This window comes from Ornithorhynchus anatinus, chromosome 15 (genome assembly GCF_004115215.2).
Source record: "Ornithorhynchus anatinus isolate Pmale09 chromosome 15, mOrnAna1.pri.v4, whole genome shotgun sequence".
NCBI classification, from domain to species: Eukaryota; Metazoa; Chordata; class Mammalia; order Monotremata; family Ornithorhynchidae; genus Ornithorhynchus; species Ornithorhynchus anatinus.
In genome coordinates this window covers 3,745,259-3,770,499 of record NC_041742.1, presented here as the reverse complement: position 1 = coordinate 3,770,499, position 25,241 = coordinate 3,745,259, and the positions used below count along the sequence as shown (strand labels likewise).

The 25,241-nt window shown below is 42.1% G+C and overlaps 1 protein-coding gene across 1 annotated transcript in view; it reads left to right on the top strand.

Annotated features, from left to right (window-relative positions):
• The window catches only part of BPTF (bromodomain PHD finger transcription factor), an 87,687-nt gene that overhangs the window by 13,827 nt on the left and 48,619 nt on the right, over positions 1 to 25,241 (top strand). Inside the window, 4 exon segments of the mRNA XM_039914260.1 lie at positions 5,870 to 6,692; positions 19,520 to 19,743; positions 21,499 to 21,699; positions 22,758 to 22,946. Coding sequence (XP_039770194.1) covers positions 5,870 to 6,692; positions 19,520 to 19,743; positions 21,499 to 21,699; positions 22,758 to 22,946 — 1,437 coding nt within the window.

Genomic DNA, 25,241 nt, shown 5'->3' with positions numbered 1-25,241 from the left:
ACATAGGAAGAATAAAATTGCCAGGTAGGAATATCAGAGTAAATGAGTATTCATATATGCATATTATAAGTGTGGAGGGTGGTAAAATACATGGGTCCATCTGTCTCCCCCTCTAGACTGAAAGTTCCCCATGGTTAGGGAACATGTCTACCAACTCGATAGGGTACTCTCCCAAGCGCTTTGGGCAGTGCTCAGATATCAATTGGTTGATTAATCGATTGCAACTGCCATGGGACTGACTGCAAGGCAGAAGAGCAAACTGTCCCAAAAATAGAATAAAAAGTGTGATGTGGAGAGGGAAAATAATCTGCCGTGCAGATAGGCATCTATTGAAAGATTATTTTTATGTTATGGTAGGAATGGTAAATAGTAAACCTGGTGACTTGAAGAGTGAAATGCGGATGACTTCAAGAGTGCAAAATAAATCCGCTATTTTCAGCCTATAGCCTGTGGCACCTTGGGTAAAAGCTTATAGAGCATCTCCTTCATTTATATTTGCGGGGAGGCTTTGTGGAAAATGCTCTGTCGCTTTGTCCATCGCTAAAGGGAAAAAGAGGACAGTGTGCTGGGATTGATTCCAATGGTTCTTTCTTGTCCTCAGCCCTGTACTGCGCGCCATTTAAAAGCAAGAGTTTTTATTCTCACAAGAAACATACTTGATGGTCTTAGAACTCAAGGGGTGAGTTTTGAATAGATTCTTGTGGTTTTAGAACAATTCCGTTCTAAATGTTGGAAGACCTGTTTTGTGAGTAATGGAGTGTGAAATCATCCTTTATATTCTCTAGGGCCATGTAATGCTTTATGTAAAATCTTCTGTACTTTTGCTGTCAGAATCTTGGTGCATTTAAAAAAAAATTACGGCCCGTTAGTCTCTCAAATATTTGAAACTAAATTAAGGCGTCTCACTCATATGGTTGTTCCCTGTGTTGTTCTTTATTTCTTGTACAGTATGGAGAAAACTTATCCATAGTGTTTATTGAGAGCTTACCATGTGCAAAACATTATACTAAGCGCTTCGGAGAGCGTATTAGAGACCGAAGACACAGCCCCTGCCCTTGAGGAGTTTCCATTCCAACTAAGAAAAACTAAAAAAAAAACTATTTTTCCTCCGAAATGCTCTGTGGTTGGAAGAGAGTGATATTGAATTTCTCTTAAAAATGGTATTAGAGCTGATATAATTGCATTACATAAAATAGGAAAGTACTTATACTACTTTAGTAATTGTTTGGTTATTGTCCCACTTAGATTTTGAGTCCCATATGGGACAGGAATTGTGTCCATCTGATCTACGTTTCCTGTATTTACCCCACGGCTCTAGTGCAGTGCCTGACGTAGAGTAAATGTTGAACAAATGCCACAATTACTATTGTTACATAATTGGTCGATAAAATTTGTTTAGCGCCAGTGGTGCTTGGAGCATTTTATTATTTACAAGACAGAAATCTGTACTTGAATCAACCAGTGGTATTTACTGAGCACCTACTGAATGCTAGGAGCTGGTTGAAGTGCCCGGAAGAGTAGAGAAATTGCAAGATGTATGTTCCCTGTCCTCAGGGATCTTTCAGTTTAATAGAGGAAACAGAAAGAAATATATTTACGGATCAGGGAAGCAGGAAGAAGAAAGATAAAGCAGGAAAAAGTACCTACATATCAAAACAAAACACTTGACAAATAACAGTGTGAAGCAGCGTGGCCTAGTGGATTGAGCCTGGGACTGGGATTGAGAGGATCCAAGTTCCAGGTGTGGCTCTGCCGCTTAACCTATTTTGTAATCTTGGACAAGTAGCTGACCTTCTCTGCATCTCACTTCTCTCAACTCCAAAAGGGGGATTCATTACCTGTTCTCCCTCGTATTTAGACTGTGAACCCCATGTGGGACCTGGTTATCTTATATAATAATGAGAATTGTGGTATTTAAGTGCTTAGCATGTACCATGTACTGTAGTAAGTGCTGAGGTGGGTGCAAGCAAATCGGGTTGGATTCGATCTCTGTCCTGCATGGGGCTCACGGTCTTAATCCCCATTTTACTGATGAGGTAACGGAGGCCCAGAGAAGTGAAGTGACTTGCCCAGGGTCACACAGCAGACAAGTGGCAGAGCTGGGATTAGAATGAGAAGCAGCGTGGCTCAGTGGAAAGAGCACGGGCTCTGGAGTCAGAGGTCATGGGTTTGAATCCCGGCTCAGCCACTTGTCAGCTGTGTGACTTTGGGCAAGTCACTTCTCGGTGCCTCAGTTACCTCATCTGTAAAATGAGGATTAAGACTGTGAGCCCCACGTGGGACGACCTGATTCCCCCTCTGTCTCCCCCAGCGCTTAGAACAGTGTTCGGCACATAGTAAGCGCTTAAATACCCACATTATTATTAACCCATGACCACCTGAGTCCCAGGCCTGTGCTCTATGCACTAGGCCAAACTCCTTCCCATATCTACCCCAGTGCTCAGTACAGTGCTTAGCACATAGCAAGGGCTTAACAAATACCACAGTTATTAATGTGCCGAGTAATATATAAATAGAATAAATGAATAAAAGTACTCATATGGACATACATGCTAAGGATAGGAGAAAAATGCATAAGTACCGACCGGGGATGTTGGGTTGTAGTGACTGGGGATTTCTGGATTAATCTGGCAAAGCTTCTTGCCAGTGAAATGAAAGGGGCTCTGAATATGATAGCAATATCAATCAATCTCACTGATATTGATTGAGCACTTACTGTGTGCAGAGCGCTACACAAGCCTATCTTTTTCCTAGGTCCTGCTGGCTCTTCCGCAGAATTCCTTCTCTAACCAACCCTTATGTTCTACCTGATTAACTTGTATCTAGAGCAGTGCTAGGCACGAAGTAACGGTTGAAATATCACAGTTGTTATTATTGTTTTAATAGTAAACTCAGCTGGGCTTCACGAACCTCTGGGGCCATCAGTAAATTACAGTCATCAGAGTCACCAGCATCGGTAACTCTGTTGAATATCCAAAGTTAGCAGCTGATGAAAGTGGACCCTTGGAGGTGAGTTTGTGGGAGGGTAAGATATTCTGAGCCTGATTGGCTCCGGAATGATTGATCATTTCTCCTGTAACTCGGGTTTGCATTCATTCAGTTGTATTTACTGAGCGCTTACTGTGTGCAGAGCACTCTACTAAGTGCTGGGGAGAGTACAATACAACAGTAAACAGACATTCCCTGCCCACAACAAGTTTTCAGTCTAGGGGAAACTTCTAGACTGCATTCTTGGAGAACCCTCCTTGCACGTGTTGGATTCACAGGTATGAACGCAGACCTTTACTTCTGACAATGTGACACAGTGCATCCTGGTGGATGTGCACTGTCAGAAGAACATTCCCTAATTCTTCAATTACATTCTCTCCAAAATGCAAAGCGAAATCCCAGCCTGAGCCCCTTATTGGCGGGTGAAGAAGAATTTGAAGAGCCAGAGTGACATAGGAATGGCTGGCCTCATGAAAGTGGGCAGCCCACCCAGGTAATGACTAGGATGAGCTTTGTCTCTGTCCCTGGAAAAAGGAAAGTGGGCTGGAGAGTCCTAACCCGGGGTCACTGGGAGACAGGAGGCTCAAGCCGTTGTTAAGTTTCAGTTGGGCTTAGCAGATGGTTCTATTTTTCTAATGTGTTTTCTAGTTTTTCCTACATTTTCGCCTGAGAAACTTTTGAAGTCACGTCTTCCAACTGAGGCTACTGCCTTAAAATGTAGTGCTTTTCCTGGCTGACAGGCAAGCAGTCATAAAGTAAACATATGTATGTTTCTGCTAGGCCATGCAATTTCCTATTCTTGATAGTGTTGTATTTTGCTTCAGTAGACGTTAAATCCATATGTTGTGGTTAAAAGTAAGCCTATTAAAATGAGTCTCTTTCCTCTCACCAGTAGTGTGGCCATTTGGCCGATTTTATATTGGACAGTGTGATTTTTCAGCTGGTCTGTCATCTCGATAGTAGGGAGTTGAGGAATTTGCAAAAGGGAGTCCAATATTCTTGAGAGGCATCAGTGTTCATTCACCAGTGTTGTCTTATTTTAAAGTGAATTCTCCTTCCAGATATGGTTAATATTTATTAGTTTTCTCCCTGAACATTAATTTTCATTCAGAGGTTCAATTTTTGAGCCACTGCAGGCTAAAGCACCTGATAATTTGTGGTTTTTTCATCATATTAAGCATTTTTAAAATTCAGCTAATTTTACTTAGTTGATTTTATAATGTCTTTTAGGGCTAGGAATCATAGTTCCTTTCCCTTTGTTGTGTGTTAGTCATTATTTACCAAACCTTTAATCATCTTCGTGGCTTTCAGTCAATCACTGGTATTGAGCACTCACTATATACAGAGAACTGAACTAAGCACTTGGGAGAGTATGATACAACAGAATTAGTGGGCACGTTCCCTTGTCTGTAACGAGCCTACAGTTTACAACCTACAGTCTGAACCATTTCTAAAACTTAATTTTATTCGTGATCCTATGGGAATAAAAGATACATTACAAAAGATGAAACTAGATGGTTCTTGATAGTGCTTCTCTGGGCTCTTGTTCCCAGGAAAATGATCCCTGAGTGACAGATTGGAAACAGATTTCCAAGGAAAATCACATTCTTTAGCCAAAAAGATCATCAACCTGCAGGTTCTACACAGAAATGAATCCTAAGCTGATCCATGAAAAAAAAGGCAGCTTGTCCCACTAAACCAAGTCGATGATTGTTATTTTTGTTTATTTATCTTGGAGAAGAAATGGCTACCAGAGAACTTAACCTCAGACCTGAGACTCTAAAGCATTATTATGTAGAAGTTTTGTTTTTCATTCCTGGTGAAGCCAAGATAGGAGAAAGTGGGCTTAAATTTCAACGAAGGGGTCTTTAGGTAAGAAATAAGGCCAAGTGTCCTGAAAGTGAAATTCTGGTATAGACTCCTAGAGAAAGATAGGAGGCATCCTTCTAGAAATTTTTCATTTTGCACAGATGTATTAGAGTTGGTTAAATCTTGCCTGAAGGCAGTGCCCTTCCAGCCCTCAATTCTGTGAGCCGATTATTCCATCAGATCCCAAGAAAAATAAAGTAAATCTTTGGATAGGAAATTGGAAAATAAATTATAATGTGATCCAACCTATTAGTGTTCCAAAATGTGAATGTACTAATTGCTGATATACCTAACACTCTCTCTGACTTTTGACAGTAGTTATTGTGAATCCGTTTTGAAAAGTTTATATGGGGAAGGATAAAAACCTAACTTCAGGTTGGAAAGTCGTGACACTTCATGAGCTACATTTGCAGATCACTTTATTTCTTAGAGCTGATAAATATATAAGTTAAACTGTTTCTCCACGTGGTTTAGTTGATCCACTGGGGAAAAAGGGGTACTTTGGGAATCCAGAGACCTGGGTTCCAGTCCCATTTCTGCCTACAGTTGGCTAATTTGAGCGAAGACCATACTTGCACCTCGCGATTTGAGCCACCTCTGGCCACTTACTTGCTTGTTGCACTCTGTGCCCCAGCAGGAGATTTGACTGGGAAGGGAGACAGTTGGGTGCTGCCCAAGCCATTGGCTCCGTGACCAATTCTGACGTCTCGAGGCTGAGGCTCATCTGGTGATCCCGACAAGAGATTCCACCTCTGGATTGGAATTTGTTCCTTTTCATTTGGAGTCCCAAAGTCGAATCTATATTTTTCAAGAGAATTTTGAAAATTCAGGGTGTGTAATCATTGCCATTGATTGTCTCTGATGCCTTGCCGGGAACCAGGCAGTTCCTGTAATGCAGGAGATGGTTTTGCAGTTCTCAGTTTATCGGCTTGAATTGGCAAGCGGGACCATTGCAGATGGTCAGAGTGTGGAAATGCATTGGTTTGTAATTCTGCTCCTTGTTTATTTACAGGTAGGAGAAGACAAAGAGTGCATCGTCCTCGTTCTCCAATATTGGAAGAAAAAGACATCCCACTCCTTGAATTTCCTAAATCCTCCGAGGACTTAATGGTGCCTAATGAGCACATAATGAATGTTATTGCCATCTATGAGGTACTGCGGAACTTTGGCACTGTTTTACGTTTATCTCCTTTTCGTTTTGAGGACTTCTGTGCTGCTCTGGTAAGTCAAGAGCAGTGCACACTTATGGCAGAGATGCATGTCGTGCTTCTGAAGGCAGTTTTGCGTGAAGAAGACACTTCAAATACTACCTTTGGACCCGCTGATCTGAAAGATAGTGTGAATTCCACACTGTATTTCATAGATGGAATGACGTGGCCAGAGGTTCTGAGGGTATATTGTGAAAGCGACAAAGAATACCATCACGTTCTTCCTTATCAAGAAGCAGAAGAGTACCCTTATGGACCAGTAGAGAGTAAAATCAAAGTTCTTCAGTTTCTAGTGGATCAGTTTCTAACGACCAATATTGCTCGTGAAGAGTTGATGTCTGAAGGGGTGATCCAGTACGATGACCATTGTAGGGTTTGTCACAAACTTGGGGATTTGCTCTGCTGCGAAACTTGCTCAGCAGTGTACCATCTGGAGTGTGTGAAGCCGCCTCTGGAAGAGGTACCGGAGGACGAGTGGCAGTGCGAAGTCTGTGTGGCACATAAGGTTCCTGGGGTGACTGACTGTGTTGCTGAAATCCAAAAAAATAAACCGTACATTCGACACGAGCCCATTGGATATGACCGAGGTCGGCGGAAATACTGGTTCCTAAACAGAAGACTCATTATGTAAGTAACTCCTGTCAGGTGTGGTCCAGTGAACCTTACAGTGCTCTTGCTTGGTGTCTACATAAAGAGACAGTGTGTAGAAGTCATTCTCCTGCTATTAGGTGTGAAATGACTCTGATTTGTTTTAAAACTGATGTTTGTATTTAGTAAGTTACAGCGTTTTCCTCCCTGAAAGAGTAATTCTGATTTTTGGAGAGTTCTCAGTGTGGCTGTTTCCAAATATAGGTTGTGAGTATTGAAAAGGGGCACACCCATTTCAATAGTCCATCCAGTGTGGGCTAAAAATGGAAGCCTGGAGACAATAGGAAAAACTTGGTTTCATGTGTCCCCTAGGTCGTTCCAAATGATTAGAAAATTTTAACTCATCCTTTTCAGTTATGTCTTTTGGCTTTTATTTTTAAATGAAAGGTGAGCTATCCAGGGAGCAGTTTTACCATCCCTGTACATTTTTTAAAGACTTGCTTTAATAATTGAGCTTTTAAAAGTATATACTTGTGCATGTATATGTGTATGTGTGTGTGTGTCTGACACAGACACACACACACATATATATTTCATCTATCCCACTAACATTGTATTAAATAAAATACAAATTAAAGTTAGCATCATAGGTAAAAAAATTGTTGTTCCTTTTACAGCAGTAGAAATCGCCCAGAGCAAGAGAAAACTGAAGTCAACCAAAAACCTAAGGGAAATTTAAGCAAATCTTATATACAGTCATTTTCCAAGTCAGCCAGATTTAATGCCCTATTGGAAACACCGATTTATAAATGAAACCTTCCTTGGATATTTTAGGTTTATGATCCTGAAATTTTGTGAAGAGACTCACAGGTCAATCAGTGGTATATATGCAGCACTTACTCTGTGTAGAGCATTGAAGTAAGCACTTGGAGAGTACGATAAAATTCGTAGACCCTCTTCTCTGCCCTCGAGCTCACCGTTGGGAGTTGTGCGGTGGACATGAAAATAATTTACAGATAGGGGAAGCAGCAGAGTAAAAGGATATGTCCATATAGTGTTATGGGGGTCAGGGTAGGGTGTCAAGGTGCCTAGGGGATACTGACTCTGAGCTCTTTGTGGGCAGCTTATCAGGTCAACCGAGGAATACAGAAATATAGTTTTAAATCATAGTTGCGTTCATGATTCAACAGGAACACATTGTCAGATCAGGTCACTTAGGTAATTGGATTAATATACCTACTGGGTAAATAAGATGATTGACTTAAGTAATAAAGTCCTCTTTTTCTGCTTTTCCAAGTAATTGCTTTAAGGCAATGGTATAAGCCTTAGCAGCGGGTACAGGAAAGTTTGATTTTTAAAGTGATGGCCCCACCATTTATTTTCCCAGCCAGCCAAGTCATGAAGATCAGGCAGTTCTTTGTAGATTTCTCTTTTCTGCCTTATAAATGTATCTATGCGTAGACTAACTAATTTAGGTGTGGGCCCTGACCAAAAGTCCATCAATTGATTAAATTTGCATTTTATTGTCTTTAATGCAAATCACCAAAAGATGCCAGTGTCACCACCCCGAAGAGCCTTGCATTTTTCCTGGACAAGTTCCCTTTCTATTACTTCCTGCATCATTTCATGAGCAACGGAGGCCCAGATTCACCTTTTCACACTTCCTGTCTCCCTTCTTTAATGACCTTTTTTATTCTCCATTGGTTCAGTTTTATCAGCATCTTGCAACTGATGGGCAATGGTTTTTTTTGGCAGAAAAAATTGCTTCAGGATCAGTTTATACCCACTATATTTTTAAGCAAGTATTTTTCTCGGTTGTCTTGTGCTCTTTACTTTGATTTAAGTGCTTGGAGGTTGTTGTTATGAATGACTGAAACCGTGGGTGGCCCAGCTGTGGTTCTTCACGTTACGCAGTTCTTGGTTTGTTTATTTTTGCTGTGATGGCGGTGGTAGTGAACTGCAATGGGCCACTGCTCTAGCCCTTTCTGCGACAGCAGCAGCATCACCCCGCTTTTGTGGGCCCAGGCCAGAAAAGGGTGCAGCGTCTGGCCCTCTCTCTCTCCCCACCTGTCTGTCTCACCTCTGTCACTCACCCTCGCCTCCCTCCTATCTACCCAACGTCCCGAACCCATGCCCGCCATTGCCATGTGCGGCTCTCGTCCGTATGTAATTTTGCTTTGCAGCTCGAGTTGGAGGCGTGACCACTCCTGACCTTAGACCGTGAGATAAGCAAAGAAGTCATGTTTGGTCTTCCTCAGTCCATTCTCCTACTTTGTGGGGGTTGCGTTCTTGCAAAAACCTGCATGTAAGGAAACTCATGGTATGCTACCATGCCCACTGAGTGCTTGCAAAACCGTTTCATTGCACACCACATCCGGTTGTATCCAAACAGGTTTGCTTTGTTGGACAAATTCCTCAATTTCCTAAAAGCATTCTAGCCAAAGCCCTAAGTGAAAACATACATTATGACAGAACTGACTTTCTGCTCTTAGGAAAGGGGTATATATCCTTAAATTTAAGTAACATGATTATTCTTTAGGACGTATTGAAGTTTATATTCCACATACTGTCTGTTATAGCAATTTCTTTTTAAATTAGCATCTCTCATCTCTATCACACTTAAGCTATTTAGAAATCCTTCTTTTACTGGATTCTTGGTGAAGACCATCTCTGTAGAAATATTATTTCCCTTTGGTTGCTACAAAGAGATCCACTCAGGATTAAGAATTGGTAGCAAACAACATACTTCAGCAGTTTTAGATTAATTTGTTACCTATTGTCCAAGTTACAATACCTTTATTTTTCTAGGTTTTAATGATTGAGTGTACGGCTCCATAAAAACCTGAGCTTTTGTACTGAATATATCTTAATTTAATTAATGTGTCAGATACAATTTAAAAGTTAAATTCCTTCACTCTTCTCCCCCACACTCACACCCACACATACTCACCTTTCTTTAAGCACAAAAGCACCTCTAAGGCGCTAGGAATTTGCTGTTTTGCCATACCCAAAAAGGAAGCTAATCCAATTTGGCACCTTGGAAAATCCATTCTGCTTTGTGTAGTCTCCCATGTGGATTCAGAGAGTAGCATGGTAATTCCCGAGGGAGACTTGGGTTCTTACAAAGAGGTAAGAATCTGTGTGGGTTATCCCAATTTTCAATAGTCCATTAAGTGGGTTCCCTCCATTAGTGTGGGAAATTGACAGTGTACTCTAGTTATATTTGAAAAAAAGAACGACAACAAAATACTCCAGTTATTTTGGGTTGGGGGAGGCTTGCTCCATCGGACACTTTCCAGTGACTAAAACTTTATTGCTCTTCCTCCTACTAAGGTGGTTGTATTTTTTTAGGTACCATTTTGAATCATTTTTCTAGGTTGAATCAAGTGAGAAATTGTAAAAAGCTTGGTCACTGGTGGGTAAGTATACTTCTCCCTAGCAGTGCTGTAAGTCTTGGTCTTTTATTTAAAGAAAAGAATTGTAAGTCTTTACACCACTTGGGTTTAGTAGCCCCGTCCCATTCCATCTAACTGCGCCTCAAAATACTTCAAAATCAGCTGTTGGAAAATCCTTCCTGACTTCCGTTCACATCGTTAAAATGAGTAGCCATGTCTCAGCAAGGGAACTCTTCCATTACTTCAGGCTTTCAACCCTCTGGGTACTGAGAAACAACATAGCCTAGTAGATAGAGCACGGGCCCGCGAGTCAGAAGGACCTGGGTTCTAGTTACTGCTCTGCCACTTATCTGCAGTGTGACCTTGGGCAAATCACTTCACTTCTCTGGGCCTCACTTACCTCATCTGTAAAATGGGGGTTAAGATTCTGAGCCCCATGTGGGACCAGGACTGTGTCCAACCTGATTGACTTGTAACTATCCCAGTGGTCAGTATAGTGCCTGGCACATCATTATTATTATCATGATTATTATTTTCATCATCAAGTGCTGTCAAGTCCTTTCTGATTCATATTGACTCTCTGGATATATTTTCTGCAGAACGTCCTGTTTTCTGCCATAACCCGTAACCTTGCTAACGGTTCTTGCGTTATTGTTCTTTTGGTTTTTATCCACTTAGCCGCTGGTCTGCCTCTTTCATGTTTCCCTGGACTTTTCCTAGCATTAGCATCTTCTCTGGAGAATTAGTCCTCCTGATGATGGGTCCAAAATATGCTACTCTAAGTCCAGTCATCCGGCCTTCCAGAGACTGCTTTGGCTTCATGTGCTCCAAAACCGATTTGTTTTTCAGGCAGTCCATGGTATTTGCAAAAACCTTCTCCAGCAACACGTTTTAAAAGAATCGATGCTCTTTCTATCCTGTTTCTTCACTGTCCAGCTTTCGGATCCGTACATTGTCACTGGAAACACCATAGAATTGACCATTTGTATTTTCGTGGCAGTTGTTACATCAGCACATTTCATGACTTTTTTCCAGATTCCTCATAGCAAATCTCTTAATGTTAATCTTTGGCATATTTCTTGATTACTTTTTCCTTTGTTATTGATTATCAATCCTCGCTCATAGTATGAGCTTAGCAAATAACATTTTTTTAAAAAAGAGGCTTACCTCTCCCCTTAATCTCCAAGATGCTTGATTAGGAAATCAGCATGATTTTGGTGTCCCCTCTCAAAGCGGCTTGCAACAGCCTGAGCATTCACAGTAGAAGATTTGATCTGTGATCCTAACTACGTAGAAATGACTGCACTGGGCAGTCTGGGATCTCGCTGACTGTTAAGTGAGCCACCAAATTGGCTTCCACCCAGAGGGGCGTCATGTTTCTCATGCTGAGCTGTACCCAGAACTATTGCCTCTTTTCTCCACTCCCTCCTCTCCATCTTGTGATAAGAGTGCCGGTTTTCCCTTCTACTTAGACTGTGAGCCCCATGAGGGACAGGGATTGTGTTTGACCTGATTAATTTGTGTCTGCCCCAGTGCTTGACACATAGTAAGTGCTTAACAAGTGTCATTATCATCATCATATCCAGTTCATCTGGACTGACCAAGTCTCAAAGCATCCATACCAAAGTTCAGAAGGTGACTCTCTGCCTCCCATGACTCCTAGAGTGTAAATTGGTGGACAGCTCCCCTCTAGCATCAAGTTCTTGAAATCCTATCCCTGGGTCAGGAGCCCATTGATGGGCGGGATTGTCTCTATCTGTTGCCGAATTGTACATTCCAAGTGCTTAGTACAGTGCTCCGCACATAGTAAGTGCTCAATAAATACGATTGAATGAATCCTCCCTGATTCATAAATGTATTAAGAAGCCCCACTTTGAACCCTTTAAGCTCCTTATCTGAAAAAGTGTTGGTAATTACCTTCCTTCCTCCTTTCACCAGAATCTTCAAGATTTAGAAGATCATTCTCTCTACTCCTCCATTCATCCGTGATCCCACTCCACATGGTCTTGAAAACTTCCACTCTCCCAACAATCACGTTCTCTTATTGTATGCGGTCACTCTGGTCATCGTCCAAAAAATTAGGGTAGGGAAAGGACTGACCTCCCTAGGGCCCAGGGATGGCGGGAGCCTGACCACGATCTCGTTAGTCTCCTTGTGAGGCAGCCCTTTTTAGTTTCCAAAGACAACACAAAAGTGCTCAGGATGGTTATAAAGTCCATAGGTGCTGGAGATGGCTGATGGATTTATATGAATTACTGGAATCTCTCAGTAATTCATATAAATCCATCAGCCATCTCCAGCACCTATGGACTTTATAACTCTCGGGGTTTTAAAGGAATAAAGGAATCTCTCAGGGTGAGGAAGCATCCTACTCCTCTGTCCAGAGGACTCCCTCCTCAACCTCTTCCCCTTTCATCCCTCCTTATCACCTTATTTACCTGCTTGAAAACTGGAAACTCTTCCAGTTTGAGGGAGGGAGGCCATGGCCAATGTGAAGCAGGATAGCAGATTAGGAGATCAGGTAGCCCCAACCCCAAACACCTGTTGGTGTAATCTTCATTTATCTAAAGGGCTCAAATTTCATTTTAGCTGTTTGTAAAGATTCTTTAATTATCGTGTGTTATTTGGATGTCATTAATTCTAATTCCATATTTATCAATAAGAGTAATTAATTCAAACAGGTGTTGTGAGGGTGAACTTGCATTTATGATGATAAATTCATCAGTAATTCCCTCACCTTCCCAGTTGCAACACCCTCTCAGGCCTTGGCATTTTTATGCAGTTGTCTGTTTATTCTCATGGATTATTGTTACAGTGTTTATTAAGCACTTGCTATAGTCTTTCAATCGTGTCTATTGAGCACATGCTGTGTGCAGAGCACTGTACTAAGCGCTTGTTGGAGGCAGATAAGAAATTATCACTCAGACACAGTTACTCTCCCACAGGGTACTCATAATCTGAGAGGAAGAGTTAAGTATTTTAACCCCATTTTACAGATGAGGAATTTGAAGCTCAGAGCGGTTGAGTGACTTGCCTAAGGTCACAAAGTAGACTAATGCCAAAACTTGGTACTAGATGCCAGGTTTCCTGGCTCCCATTCCAATGCTATGTATCTAACATTCAAATCTACCTACACTCTTTTAATTGTTGTGTTTTCCTCAGTTTGTGTCCCCTTATAGTCCACATTAGATGGTAAGCTTTTCGAGGGCAAGAATCTTATTTCTCAGACTTCTGTGGGACTCCCATGCTCATACTTCAGTAGTAGGCATTCAGTAAGTGCTCCTCTCAGTGTTTTAAATGTATTGATGGTAAAGAATACTGAGGGAAAATTAAATTTTTAATGTTTGGGTTCTTTGCTCCACCCCCAGCCCTTCCAGATGAAACTTGGATTTCTTCTATCCTGTGCAAATTGTCTTCCTGACCCTAATTTGCTTCCTTGCACATATAGCACCTTTCAGAACTGGCATCCCCGCAGGGTTATCATTTGCTTACTCCTGCAGTCTGCGTTGTTTGGCAGCATCTATACAATTTGGAGCTTTTACTTAAATTTTGCAGCCAACATTATAATTGTATAGCGAGCAATAAATGTGAAGTCATAATATTCAGTAGTGCATTGAGGAGTGCACTCCAGCGTGCTTCTTGGCATTCAAGGGAATTCATGCTGCACAAGCTCTGAACTGTGCTTTAGCTGTGAAGCTTGTTTCAAAGCCAACAGTGAGCCTTAAACCTGTCCAGTTGACATCAGATTTGGCAACAGTCCTCTAGTTCCTTTAGGGAACCAAAACTAGAGCATGGGCAGAAGATTGGCAGCCAGCAATTTTAGCAGATTATAGGAAATTCGATCTCACAGAAATCTATAGGGGGTGCAATTTGCCTCCCAGAATTGGTGATTTTCACAATTCTCAGGAGCACATCTTGGCATGCTTGGTATGGTGATGGTCATAGGTTGTTACTCAGCCACTGCACATCTCATAGTCAGCTCATGGCAATTTGACAGGATTAGGTGGGTCATGCGATTTGGCATAGTCATGTACATCCAGGTACATTTGCGGGTTTTAAGGACCGTGTGTTTGTTCATCCACCCGCTGCATCTCTTTGCGGTCGCCAGAGGTCTCTTTTGCTCAAAGAGCTCTCCATTAGCTCGTCGTCCATCCCAAAGCATTCTCTTTACCCTGTTTTTTGCATAGGCATATTGGCTTGCGGAACGTTTTGCTACTTGGCACCGAGTGCACACTGAAACCAGCCACTCAACATCTAAATCTGTGCAAGGGGATGGACTCGGTGTGACATCATCTGTGCGTCTGTCCCACGGCACTCCAATACGCATTTGTTTGGTCTTGACTGTAAAACCCCTTGGCAGAAAATTGCATTGAGTTACTCTGCACTGGGATGTAATCTGCATATGACGGCTTGGACTTTCCCCCACGCATACCACCTGGGCAGTTTTAAGACCGTCTTTTTTCTTTTCCCTCACATTGAGTTTTCTAAACCTCAAACAATCAGTCATATTTATTGAGTGCTTACTGTGGGCCGAGCACTTTACTAAGCACTTGGAAGAGTACAGTACAACAGAGTGGATTGGATAGACACATTCCCTGCCCCCAACAGACTCGCAGTCTAGAAGTGTCATGGGGCTGAGAGAGGGGGTGAATAAAGGGAGTGAGTCGGGGCAAGCAGAAGGGAGTAGGAAATGAGGAAATGAGGGCTCAGTCAGGGAAGGCCTCTTGGAAGAGATGTGCCTTCACTAAGGCTGTAACGGTGGGAAGAGTAATTGTCTGTCGGATATGAAGAGACCAGAGGCATGATATGGGCAAGAGGTCGACAGTGAGAAAAGACAAGATCAAGGTAATCTTGTGAGTAGGTTGGCATTAGAGGTGCAGGGTGTTTGGGCTATTTTGTAGTGGGAGAGCAGTAAAGTTAGGTAGGAGGGGGCAAGGTGACTGAGTGCTGTGACCTTGGGCGAGTCACTTTACTTGCCTGTGCCTCAGTTACCTCTGTAAAATGGGGATTGAAACTGTGAGCCCCACATGGGATAAGGACCATGTTCAACCCCATTTGCTCATATCTACCCTACAGCTTAGTACAGTGCCTGGCAATTAGTAAGCGCTTAACAAATACCATAATGATAAAGAGTTTCTGTTAATGCATCGGTGGATGGGCAACCACTGGAGGTTCTTGAAGGAGTGGGGAAACATGGACTGAATGTTTATGTAGAAACATGATCTGGACAGCAGGGTAAGTAGGAACTGGAGTGGGGAGGGACAGGAGGCGTTGATATCAGCAAGGAGGCAGAGTAATCGAGGTGGGATAGGATAAATGCTTGGGTTAGCGTGGTAGCAGTTTGGATGGAGCGGAAAGGGTGGATTACAGGCAGCTCTTTTGACCTGCTCCCTTTCTGTAACGATAGTAGGCAGGACTAATGTGCTTACACACTAGGGAAAAAAGCAAGATAGGGCACAGTTCCTGCCCTATGTGTATCTTATCCCCATTTTACAGAGGCGGTAACTGAAGCAGAGAGAAGTTGGCAAGTGGTGGCCTTAGGTCCTTTGGTCTTTCCTTTAGGATCTGCTGCCTCTACTGGGCTATAGTTCCCAGGAACTACTATAGGTCCCAGTCACCCATAAGGACCTCTTCTCTCTCATGACTTCCCTTCCTAATAGCTTCCAGGAGAAAGTTGCTTCCTGTTTGGAAATTACAACCCCCAACTCTGTTTTTTCTAATCTTTCTGACATGTATTAGGAAGAAGAGGGCTATTTTTCCATCACTGGGCCTTCATTGTCATCATGTTGCAGAACACTAGGAGCCCCCAAAAGTCTCTCATAGGCTTGGGAGGTTTGAGCTTTAAAACAGTCACGTGGATAGATAAAGGTGACTTGGTCTCAGGCACCTAGTAGAGTACTAAGCACCTCGCACAAGATACGTGCTCAGTAAGTGATGTTGATATAGGACCTATGGTGTCATTTTTAAGACTCATCCAAATTCTAAAGAAAATTACAAGAGAATTTAAATCTAACCCCTCTAATGTGCATAGGGGTCATACAAGATAGCGAGAGGATTCTGAGCCCACGGTCATCATAATGAATCTTCGTGTCTTGTCTTGAGAATTCCTTGGGACTAGGGGAGCAATAATCCAGAATCTCCAGAGAACCTAGATTTAAAAATGCTGCTATCCCACTAGTCCTCTCCCGTCATGGAGAATTACTCCAGAGATGGTCACTTTCTTCCATCTATCATGGGTGCAGATTTCATTTAGCAACTGACCCCTTACGTAGTTCCTTCCTTGCCCTTGTCTCTCCCTGCCTCTGCAGGTAGTGCCAATGAGAGACTCCTGGTTTTGATGCACTCTAATCCAGAAAAGAATGACTTTTTTCCCTGAGCTGAAGCTTCAAATGAATGGAGAGATTAAGAAATGAAAACAAAAACTTGTGCCAGTGAGGAGGAACAGCAAACACAACCATACAACAGGGGACGATCTTTATGTAATCATGATAAGGTCAGGACTATCAGTCTCGCATTGACCTTTTTAGCCACATTTGCACCCCTGGGTAAATAATTGTTGTATTTATGAAGTGCTTCCTGGTACCTAAGCATCGGGGTTGATACAAGATAACCAGGTCTGCCGCAGGCGTCGTCCCACTCGTCCCACACAGAGTAAGGAAGAGCAGGTAAATTATTCTCATTTCACAGCTGAGGAAACTGAAACCCAAAGAAGTTACGTGATTCACTTGATTACCCCAGAGATAAATAGCAGTCCTGGGTTTAAAGCCTAGGCCTCTTGACTCCCAATTTTATGCACTTTCCAGTAGGCCTCACTGCCTCCCAAGATTTTTCCATCAGTGGTGTTATCTTCAAATAAAAAGAATAACTGTATTTTAGTCCATAACAGAATTGAAGGTACCTACTGGCTAACAAAAGAAAGCATAGTCAAGTCATGGGCCGCATCTTCAATCCATTAATTGCTGCTGTGCTTAATCATGCAGCAGGAATCCAGAGGTTGACATTGAATAAGCTACTGGTCCTTGGAAACTTCAAACTCAACAGGCTATGAGCATGGTCAAAAGTCACTGAGAGTATCATCACAAACTACTGTATGCTAATGACTGTACTTTGGAGATAGATCCAAAAGAAATGTCCTCCAGCTGAATTGTTTTTTCTCTGTTGCTTTGTCACAGGGTCTACTTAGTGTTTTGCCTCTGCTACTCTGTTAAATGAAGTTTCATAAAGTTATAAAAGCCAAACACCTAATAAAGTAATTTAATGTGTATGTATGAATCGATTACCAATTTCATCACCACTCATGAAAGTAGTAATGCTTCAAGTGGAAGTTCTCCTTTCCCGATCTTGATCTTTTATTCTGCTAAAAGTGACTGTTGCATGTTGCGTCCTGGTTGCATGGGCGCATAGACTATAACTGCAGTGTCTGGCTTTACCCCACTAGCTTTAGGATTGAATCATGATGGGCATCGTTATATTTGGGGATGACCAGCCTTGCTATGCTGCAGTCATAATCTTTTTGAGCTCCTCAGAACTACCAAATTTCATTAGTACTTTCTAGAACCCTATTTCTGATGATTTGGAATGCTTCTGTAAGAAGTATGAGAATCGTGCCAGGGGATCTATTTGCTACTCCTTATCCTCCTTTACCTGATATGCTGTAAAGATCATCTACTGGCCATACTGTGGTCTGCTATGTTAGGTTATGGTTCCGGGGAATATGAGGTTAGTGTGTTTTTCAGAAGAGTAGCTAGAGACTTGCCAGTTTTGGAGAACAGAAACAGAGTTGCCCCAGGCTTATGATGGTTGCCCTCTCTGCAGGATTCCCTCTCTGGGAGGAGGGCAGAGCCGTCTTCCCACTTGAGAAAAACTATATTAGTGTAGGTGGGGTCTTATGGTTTTTCAGGAGTGAATAGAAATGTTTTAGGGGTGGTCAGCCTAGATATGCATCAGATCAGATAGCTTAGCTACCCCACCTCTTGTCATGTATGTCCGTTACCTTAATAGAAGCGTCATTTTTTTTAAAGGTACTCAGGTGCCTACTATATGCCAGGCACTAGAATAAGCGCTGGAGTAAGTACAAGTTAATCAGGTTGGGCACAGTTCAAGTCCCACTTGGGCCTCATAGTCTTAATCCCCAAATAACTGAGATAGAAGTTAAATGACTTGCCCAAGGTCACGCAGCACAGACAGAGAATGCCAAGTACAGCAAAGGATGCAAGCTGGAGTATAGTGGAAGAAGAAAGTAGAAAGCTAAGATGGAAGCAGCTGATAAAAAGGCTTGAAGCTAGTTGCCAAGAATTTCTGTTTAATGTGGAGAGAATTGATATTGTCCCCAGGAAACTGAGTCAGAACACAGTTAAGTGATTTACTTTGAGTTCTACAGATGCCGTCAGAGGAATAGACCTCGAGACCAGATAGACCTTTGCTTCGTAAGCTGTGCAGGAATGAAAGGGAAAGTCAAGGGACCAATTGAATTGCCTTTTCAGTATCAAGGAATGTGGAAAGGAAGAAAGAGGGCAGTCATTCTGCTCCTCTCAGCAATTATACCAAGTAGCATTTGTTTCATTGTTGACAAAAAATACAGGTCCAGGAGTAAGATAGCCTGGGTTCTATTCCAAGCTCTGCCACTGGCTCATTATCACCTTGGACAACCTCTCTGTGCCTCAGTTTTCTTGTCTGACATTAGAATAAATCGCCTGCCATCCATCCCCGAGATTGTGAGCCCCACATGGGACAAAACTGTTTCTGAGCTCATTATGTTCTATCTACCCCAACAGTTAATGCAGTGCTTAAAGTGTGTTAAAAGCTTAATAAATGGCATAATAATTATATTTTATTTTTAAAATGTAATTTAGTTTCTGTTTGTCACCCCCCACCCCTCCTAGATCAATTCTTTTTTTTCCTATGCCCCAAGTAATAGAACAGATTACAAGCATTGTAGGTCCTTAAATTATTTTAGCGACGATGGTGGAAAGTATATCTCTAAATTTTGTTACTAACTTTTGTTTTGAAATACTAATTCCAAAGTCCATATTTACTTTTTTCTTTGTCCTTTTTTCCAATTAGCATTACTCTTCCTGGTTTACCACAATGTTAAAATTCCTTTTTGGGGGAGTGGGGGGAGGTCTGTTGCAGAAGTGCTCAAAATTATCTTCTCAAAACTTTATTTCTTGAATCACAGCAACAAATGGTGCTTTTAAAAAAATCATTTTGTGTAATCTCAGTGTTCATTTGGGAAATGATGGGATTTGATGGGGTTTGAGCATGATTAACCCATTGACTATTTTTACTCATGGTACTTTTGGTTTTTGGTGCAGTACTTTCTGTATGTCAGTAACTGATGGTAGTTTTCATTCTTCCTTTCAAAAAGAAATTCATAGTTCAGTTATTTTTACGAATCTGGCAGTGGGTCATAATTTGATTTGTCTAAAGGAAATCATGCACAGTGAGCATTTTTGTTTTTTGTTTTTGTAGAGAGGAAGATTCAGAAAATGAGAAGGATAAAAAACTTTGGTACTATAGCACAAAGGTCCAGCTGGCAGAATTAATTGAATGCCTAGACAAAGATTACTGGGAAGCTGAGCTTTGCAAAACTCTGGAAGAAATGAGTGAAGAGATCCATCGGCACATGGACATAACTGAAGACCTGACAAATAAGGCCCGGGGTAGTAACAAATCTTTCCTGGCTGCAGCAAACGGTAAGTGTGGAGGACTTGTTTGAACAACTTGGAAATTCTCTAATATCATTTGACTGTGACACTTGGATGTGCACAATCATTTTTGTGAAATCTTTTAATCAAAATGTGTAATTCTACTAAGTTGTCACTTACCCTTTTCTTAACATATCTTCTCATCTTCGCCATTGTTTTTCACTCTTAATTAGGACAGTGTTTGGTGTAGGGGTAAATCAGCGGTAATTTTGATATCAGTCTGGAAGCAGAATTAGGAGCTTTTTCTGTTTGTCTTTAACTGGCTTCGTTGACCTAAGTAGCATCCTCTCCTGGGCAAATCGACTCTGTTGACATAGTATCAAGAACGGTCGAAATGAAAGCGAACGTAATCCTATGTGACAAATACACTTAGAGCTGATTGTGACGACTAGACAAAAGAGAAAAATTAAATCTTACAGGTTATTTTAATCGTCATCTCTTTTTTGGCCAGTAGTGAATCCACAGTCAAGCCTCTTCTAACATTCAATGATTCTAGGCAAAAAGGTTTTCTTTCAGAGATAGAACTTTCTTTTAGAAGTTCTGTCACCTTTAGAGCTACCTTAGACATGCAAAACTGATTTTGTTTCCTTTTCCGTTTCTGGAGCAGATAGATTTTAAAGCTCAATATTGGTTATAAAAACCAGTTCATAGCTTCTCCACAGATAAGGTACCCGCCAGATGATCACGCTGGTATTGACTTAACTCCTATGTTTCCTGTGCACTTGCTCTTGTGAGGCTTGCAGGGACTGCCTCCATAGCTTTCAGACAGCTTCACCAGAGAACTCAGGACCTGAGGAAACAGCCTCCCCACCTTCAGTGTCATTTCTAATCTGTAGTATTGAAAGACCACAAGTCAGACTTTTCAGGTGAACTTCTCAATCTCCACCCATCTGCTCACCCCTCGATAGGACTGCTAGGGCTCCCCCTTTCTCTCTGCCTGTGGGGACCCCCCTCCGAAACCCACAGGCCTTGGGGAAATCCCTCTTTGCAAATGTCTGCTGGGATTCTGGCCTCCTCCCTTTCCTCCTCTCAGGGCAGTTCTTTCACCTGTTTTTTGTTCGGTTTGGTCTTTGGGTTTTTTTGTTTTTCATTAGAAAGAAGAAGTCAGACCATGAATGACTCCTTATAGCTTGTTTTAGGGCTGCTGACATCACAGCTAGTAGCAGCAGTTGCAGGTTTTGATTCAGACCCTGCCATCTTAGGTTATTTTTTCCTACCTCCTCCTGGTTTCACATTCCAGGGGTTGGGGAGGGACCCACAGTCCCTTCACCCTTCTCCTCAGAAATTTTGGCAAGCAAGGCCCAGCCTGGCCTAGTAGTAGTCTCTGCACTCTGACCCTCCCCTCCACTAACTGCAGAGAGCAGAGGTGGCTCCTCCTCCATCCTAGGGAGGTGGCTGGGCCTCTTCCTCAGAATAATAAAGGGTGGTGGGGAGAAAAAATACCTTGACTGTCCAAGATTGGCATCTGCCTCCCCAGAGATAACTAGATGTATCGAAGTGCCCGTTCTCAGTTGATCCTGAATTTTCGAGCAAATAAACTAATTGCTAATCCCTCACATTGTTTAGTGGCACTACCTTGCCATTTTTGTCGTTTATCTAAGACTGACTTTTTTCCTAAAAATGTTTTTCACCTTGAATTTACATGTGTAATAATTCACAATCAAAAATCGCAGTGACATTGTAGCTGTAAGTGAAACTGTATTTGCTTGATGTTTCAATTCAATATTTTTCACTTCGTTGCAGATGAGATTTTGGAGTTTACCAGGTCCAAAAGAGGCGACATAGGAGATGATGCTAGGAGCCCAGCTTCTGAGGAAACAGAAAAGGACAAAAATGAGGCTGAGAACCAAAGCCCAAAAGATTCTGACAAAAACAAGGAGGAACTTGCTGACCAATCTCAAGAAAAAACATCCGATGAGGATTCTGAAAAAGGAAAATCAGAGGGTAAATTACCTGGTTTCAACCATTTCAAGTTGTATGGAAAATTGAATTAGGTTCCTAACTCTGAACTTCTGATGGGTTTGGAGACTGACCCAAGTGGCAGAGGATTGGTAGGGTGCAAGTGTAGGGGATCAGAAGTCCGCATGCCCTGTTATTCCCAACGCCCCCCTCTCCTGCTTGTAGCAGTGGAGCGTGAGTAACCCCTCCCATCTCTCCTTTCTCCTTTTAACTTTCCCCCTTCTGCTTTCTGCTGACCCCTTTATTTGACCCTTTTACCTCACTCTCCTCTCTATCCCTCTCCTCTCTGTGTATCCCACTCTAAAGTCTTTTACCTCACTCTCCTCTCTATCCCTCTCCTCTCTGTGTATCCCACTCTAAAGTCACTAAAATCCCATCATTTAAGTGTTTAGCGGGCTGTAAGAGGTTGAGGGAATCATGTGTCTGGACCTGAATGAGAAAATGTGTGACTCTGTTGGGGGAGATGATGGAACAAGTGCTTTTTCGGAAAGGAGTTTTGATTGGGTGGTGTCAGGGGATGATGTGTGAGAAGTGGGTGTCTGTCGCTGTTTCCTTCTGACTCTCCCAGAACCACTCACCTCTTCTGTCATCTTCTGTAAAGGTGGACCTTTTCACTAGTTCAGCATGTGACTACTTAAAAGTTATCCTTTCTTTGACATAAAGCATTTTCCTGTGGGATATGTGGAAGCCGTTTCAGCATGTTCAATTAGTGTGCCTTCAGTTGTGAGCATCTGAATTTCACCTGCCAAGGATTCATCAGAAAATTAACTTATCAGTGCTGTCTATTTAATATCATGTTCATTTTTAAAATGTTTGCATGTCGGTGTTTGTATTTTGAATGTTGAATTTTGGATGGGGACTTGTGAAAATAGTTCTTTTCAAGAAAATGCTCGCAGACCAATCCTAGTGTAAGCAGATTTGTTGATATCATTTGATCTTTTCTTCAGCTTTCAGCTTTTGATCTTCCTCCGAATATGTTCAGTGATCACCTTAAGGCAAATTTTGAGATGCTGTTTAAAGTTTTGTTGTACATTTTACTGTAGAACCAACAGACTTTGGAGATAAAGGTAACTCTGTGGCAACCAATACGGGCGACAGCACCACAGATGCTTCTGCAGGAGAGACTAGTCCCTCTGAAGGGAAGAGCACAATTGGGTGTCCTTCAGAAACCCATGATAGCAACAACGTGGCAGAGGAGAAGGTGGCATCTGAGCTCCCCCAGGATGCATCAGGTACAGAGGGCAGTGTACCAACCGATGCCTCTGTAAAGGGAGGAAACTTGCCCTTGAGTAGTAAGACCCAGCTGTCAACTAAAAACAAGCATTCATAGTATGTGTTCATTTATGCTGCTTGCTGGCAGTGCCATCCTTGACTGCTGCGTTGCCACCTAACATTCAGAATCGAATAACATTCCTGCAACCCGTTCTGAAACTTGGTGTGCCCCTCCATGCTTTTTGACATTCCCTGTGACTACTTTTTTTTAATAATGATATCCTCTTTTATCACTTCATCATACACCATAGTGGTTAACATCCTACAGTGTTTTTGATTTTGAGCACTGTTACACACTAATGGCTGAGTGTCACATACTATACATAATACTAACAAAAAGAATTTTGTGTTTGCATGTGCTTATGCAGTTCTTTTTAAGGAAGTAAAAGAAATCCTACTTTGTCTCTGAAAGAATTATCTTTAAAAGATAAAGCCTAGCGGTTCCTATTTCAAAGTTGCTTTCCATTGAAATTGTCCTAAACCACTGAAAATATCATTTATTTTCCTCACTCAGGAATATTTTAGCCAAATAAGGATTAATTTTGCAGGTAGTATTTTTTAAATGGTCTTTAATAAGTGCTGACACTTCACTAGGCACTGGGGTAGATACAGACTAATCAAGTTGGACACTTGGCTCACAGTCTTAATCCCCATTTTACAGATGAGGTAATTGAGTAGTTTGAAGAAAACGTGGAAGTTTGATGAGTGAATTTAGATTTTTCTCTGTGAGCATGAGAAAGTTGTATTTGAGCCTTCATTGTGTTCTTGATAAGGATAATTATAATACTTAGGGTGTTCATTCATTGTCATATTTATTGAGCGCTTACTGTGTGCAGAGCACGGTACTAAGCGCCTTGAAAGTACAGTTCAGCAATGAAGACAGTCCCCGCCCACACCAGGCTTACGGTCTAAAAGTGGGGAGACAGACATCAGAACAAGTGAAAAGGCATCAATATAAATAAATAGAATTATAGATACATACACGTCAAAAGTAAACAGGCATTAATATAAATAAATAGAATTACAGATATGTACATATGTACATAAGTGCCGCAGCAGGAAAGACGAGTAGAGGAGAGAGAGCAACTCGGGGCAATGCGGAGGGGAGGGGGAGCTGAGGAAAAGGGGGGTGTAGTCTTTCAATGTCTTTAAGTGTTAGGCACCTACTATATGTCAAGCACTGTTCTAAGTGCTGGGGTGGTTAGTCAGGTTGGGCACAGTCCCTGTTCCACATGGGGCTCACAGGCTAAGGAGGGTGAGTATTATTTAATTCTGGTTTTACAGGTGAGGAGACTTAGTCACAGAGAAGTTAAGTAACTTGCCCAAGTTCACGCAACAGACCAGGGGCAGAGCTGGTATTAGAACCCAGATCTTCTGACTCCCAGGCCCATGCTCTTTCCACTAGGCTACACTGCTTCTCAAAAAATACTAAAAGTGTCTAGTAATATCACAATCATTCCACTTGCTGCAATCTTTGACCCCTCTAGATCTCACAAGATACACAGACTAATTGGTGGTTGTTGGAAGGTCCTGCTTTTACTATGAGTTTCTGTGCTTACGGTTCTTTTTGTTACTTGGTGGTTTGTTTTCATAGTTTCCATATAAAAAACATTACTATGTGTTAAGAACTGTTCTAAGCACTGGGGTAGATACGAGTTAATCAGGTTGAACACAGTCCCTGTCCTACATGGGGCTCACAGTCGAAGTGGGAGCTAGAACAGGTATTTAATCCTCATTTTGCAGTTGAGGGAACTCAGGCCCAGAGAAGTTAAGTGGCTTGCCCAGGGTCACACAGCAACAAAGTGGCAGAACTGGGTTTAAAATTCAGGTCCTTTGGCCTCCAGGCCCAAGCTTTATCCACTAGACCATGCTGCTTCTGATGCCATTTTGGTTTGAAGGCAAAATTGGGGCCGCTGCACCGACGTTATAGTTTCTCGCGATCCCAGATGACTTAGCTTGGAAAGTCAGGATACCACTCAGACCTACTCAAATTCAACAAAGCAGTGGGTCTTTCTGCAGGCACTCCAACCAAAATAATAATAATAATGAATAACGATAATTGTGGTATTTAAGTGCTTCCTGTGTGCCAAGCACTGTTGTAAGCCCTGGGAAAGATAAAAGGCGAACAAGTCAGGCACAGTCCCTGTCCTAAATGGGGCTCACAGACCTAATCCCCATTTTACATATGAGCTAACTGAGGTACCCCCCTCTCGGGGTGGCACCTGGAGTGTTTCCAGTACTCTACCAGACTCGAC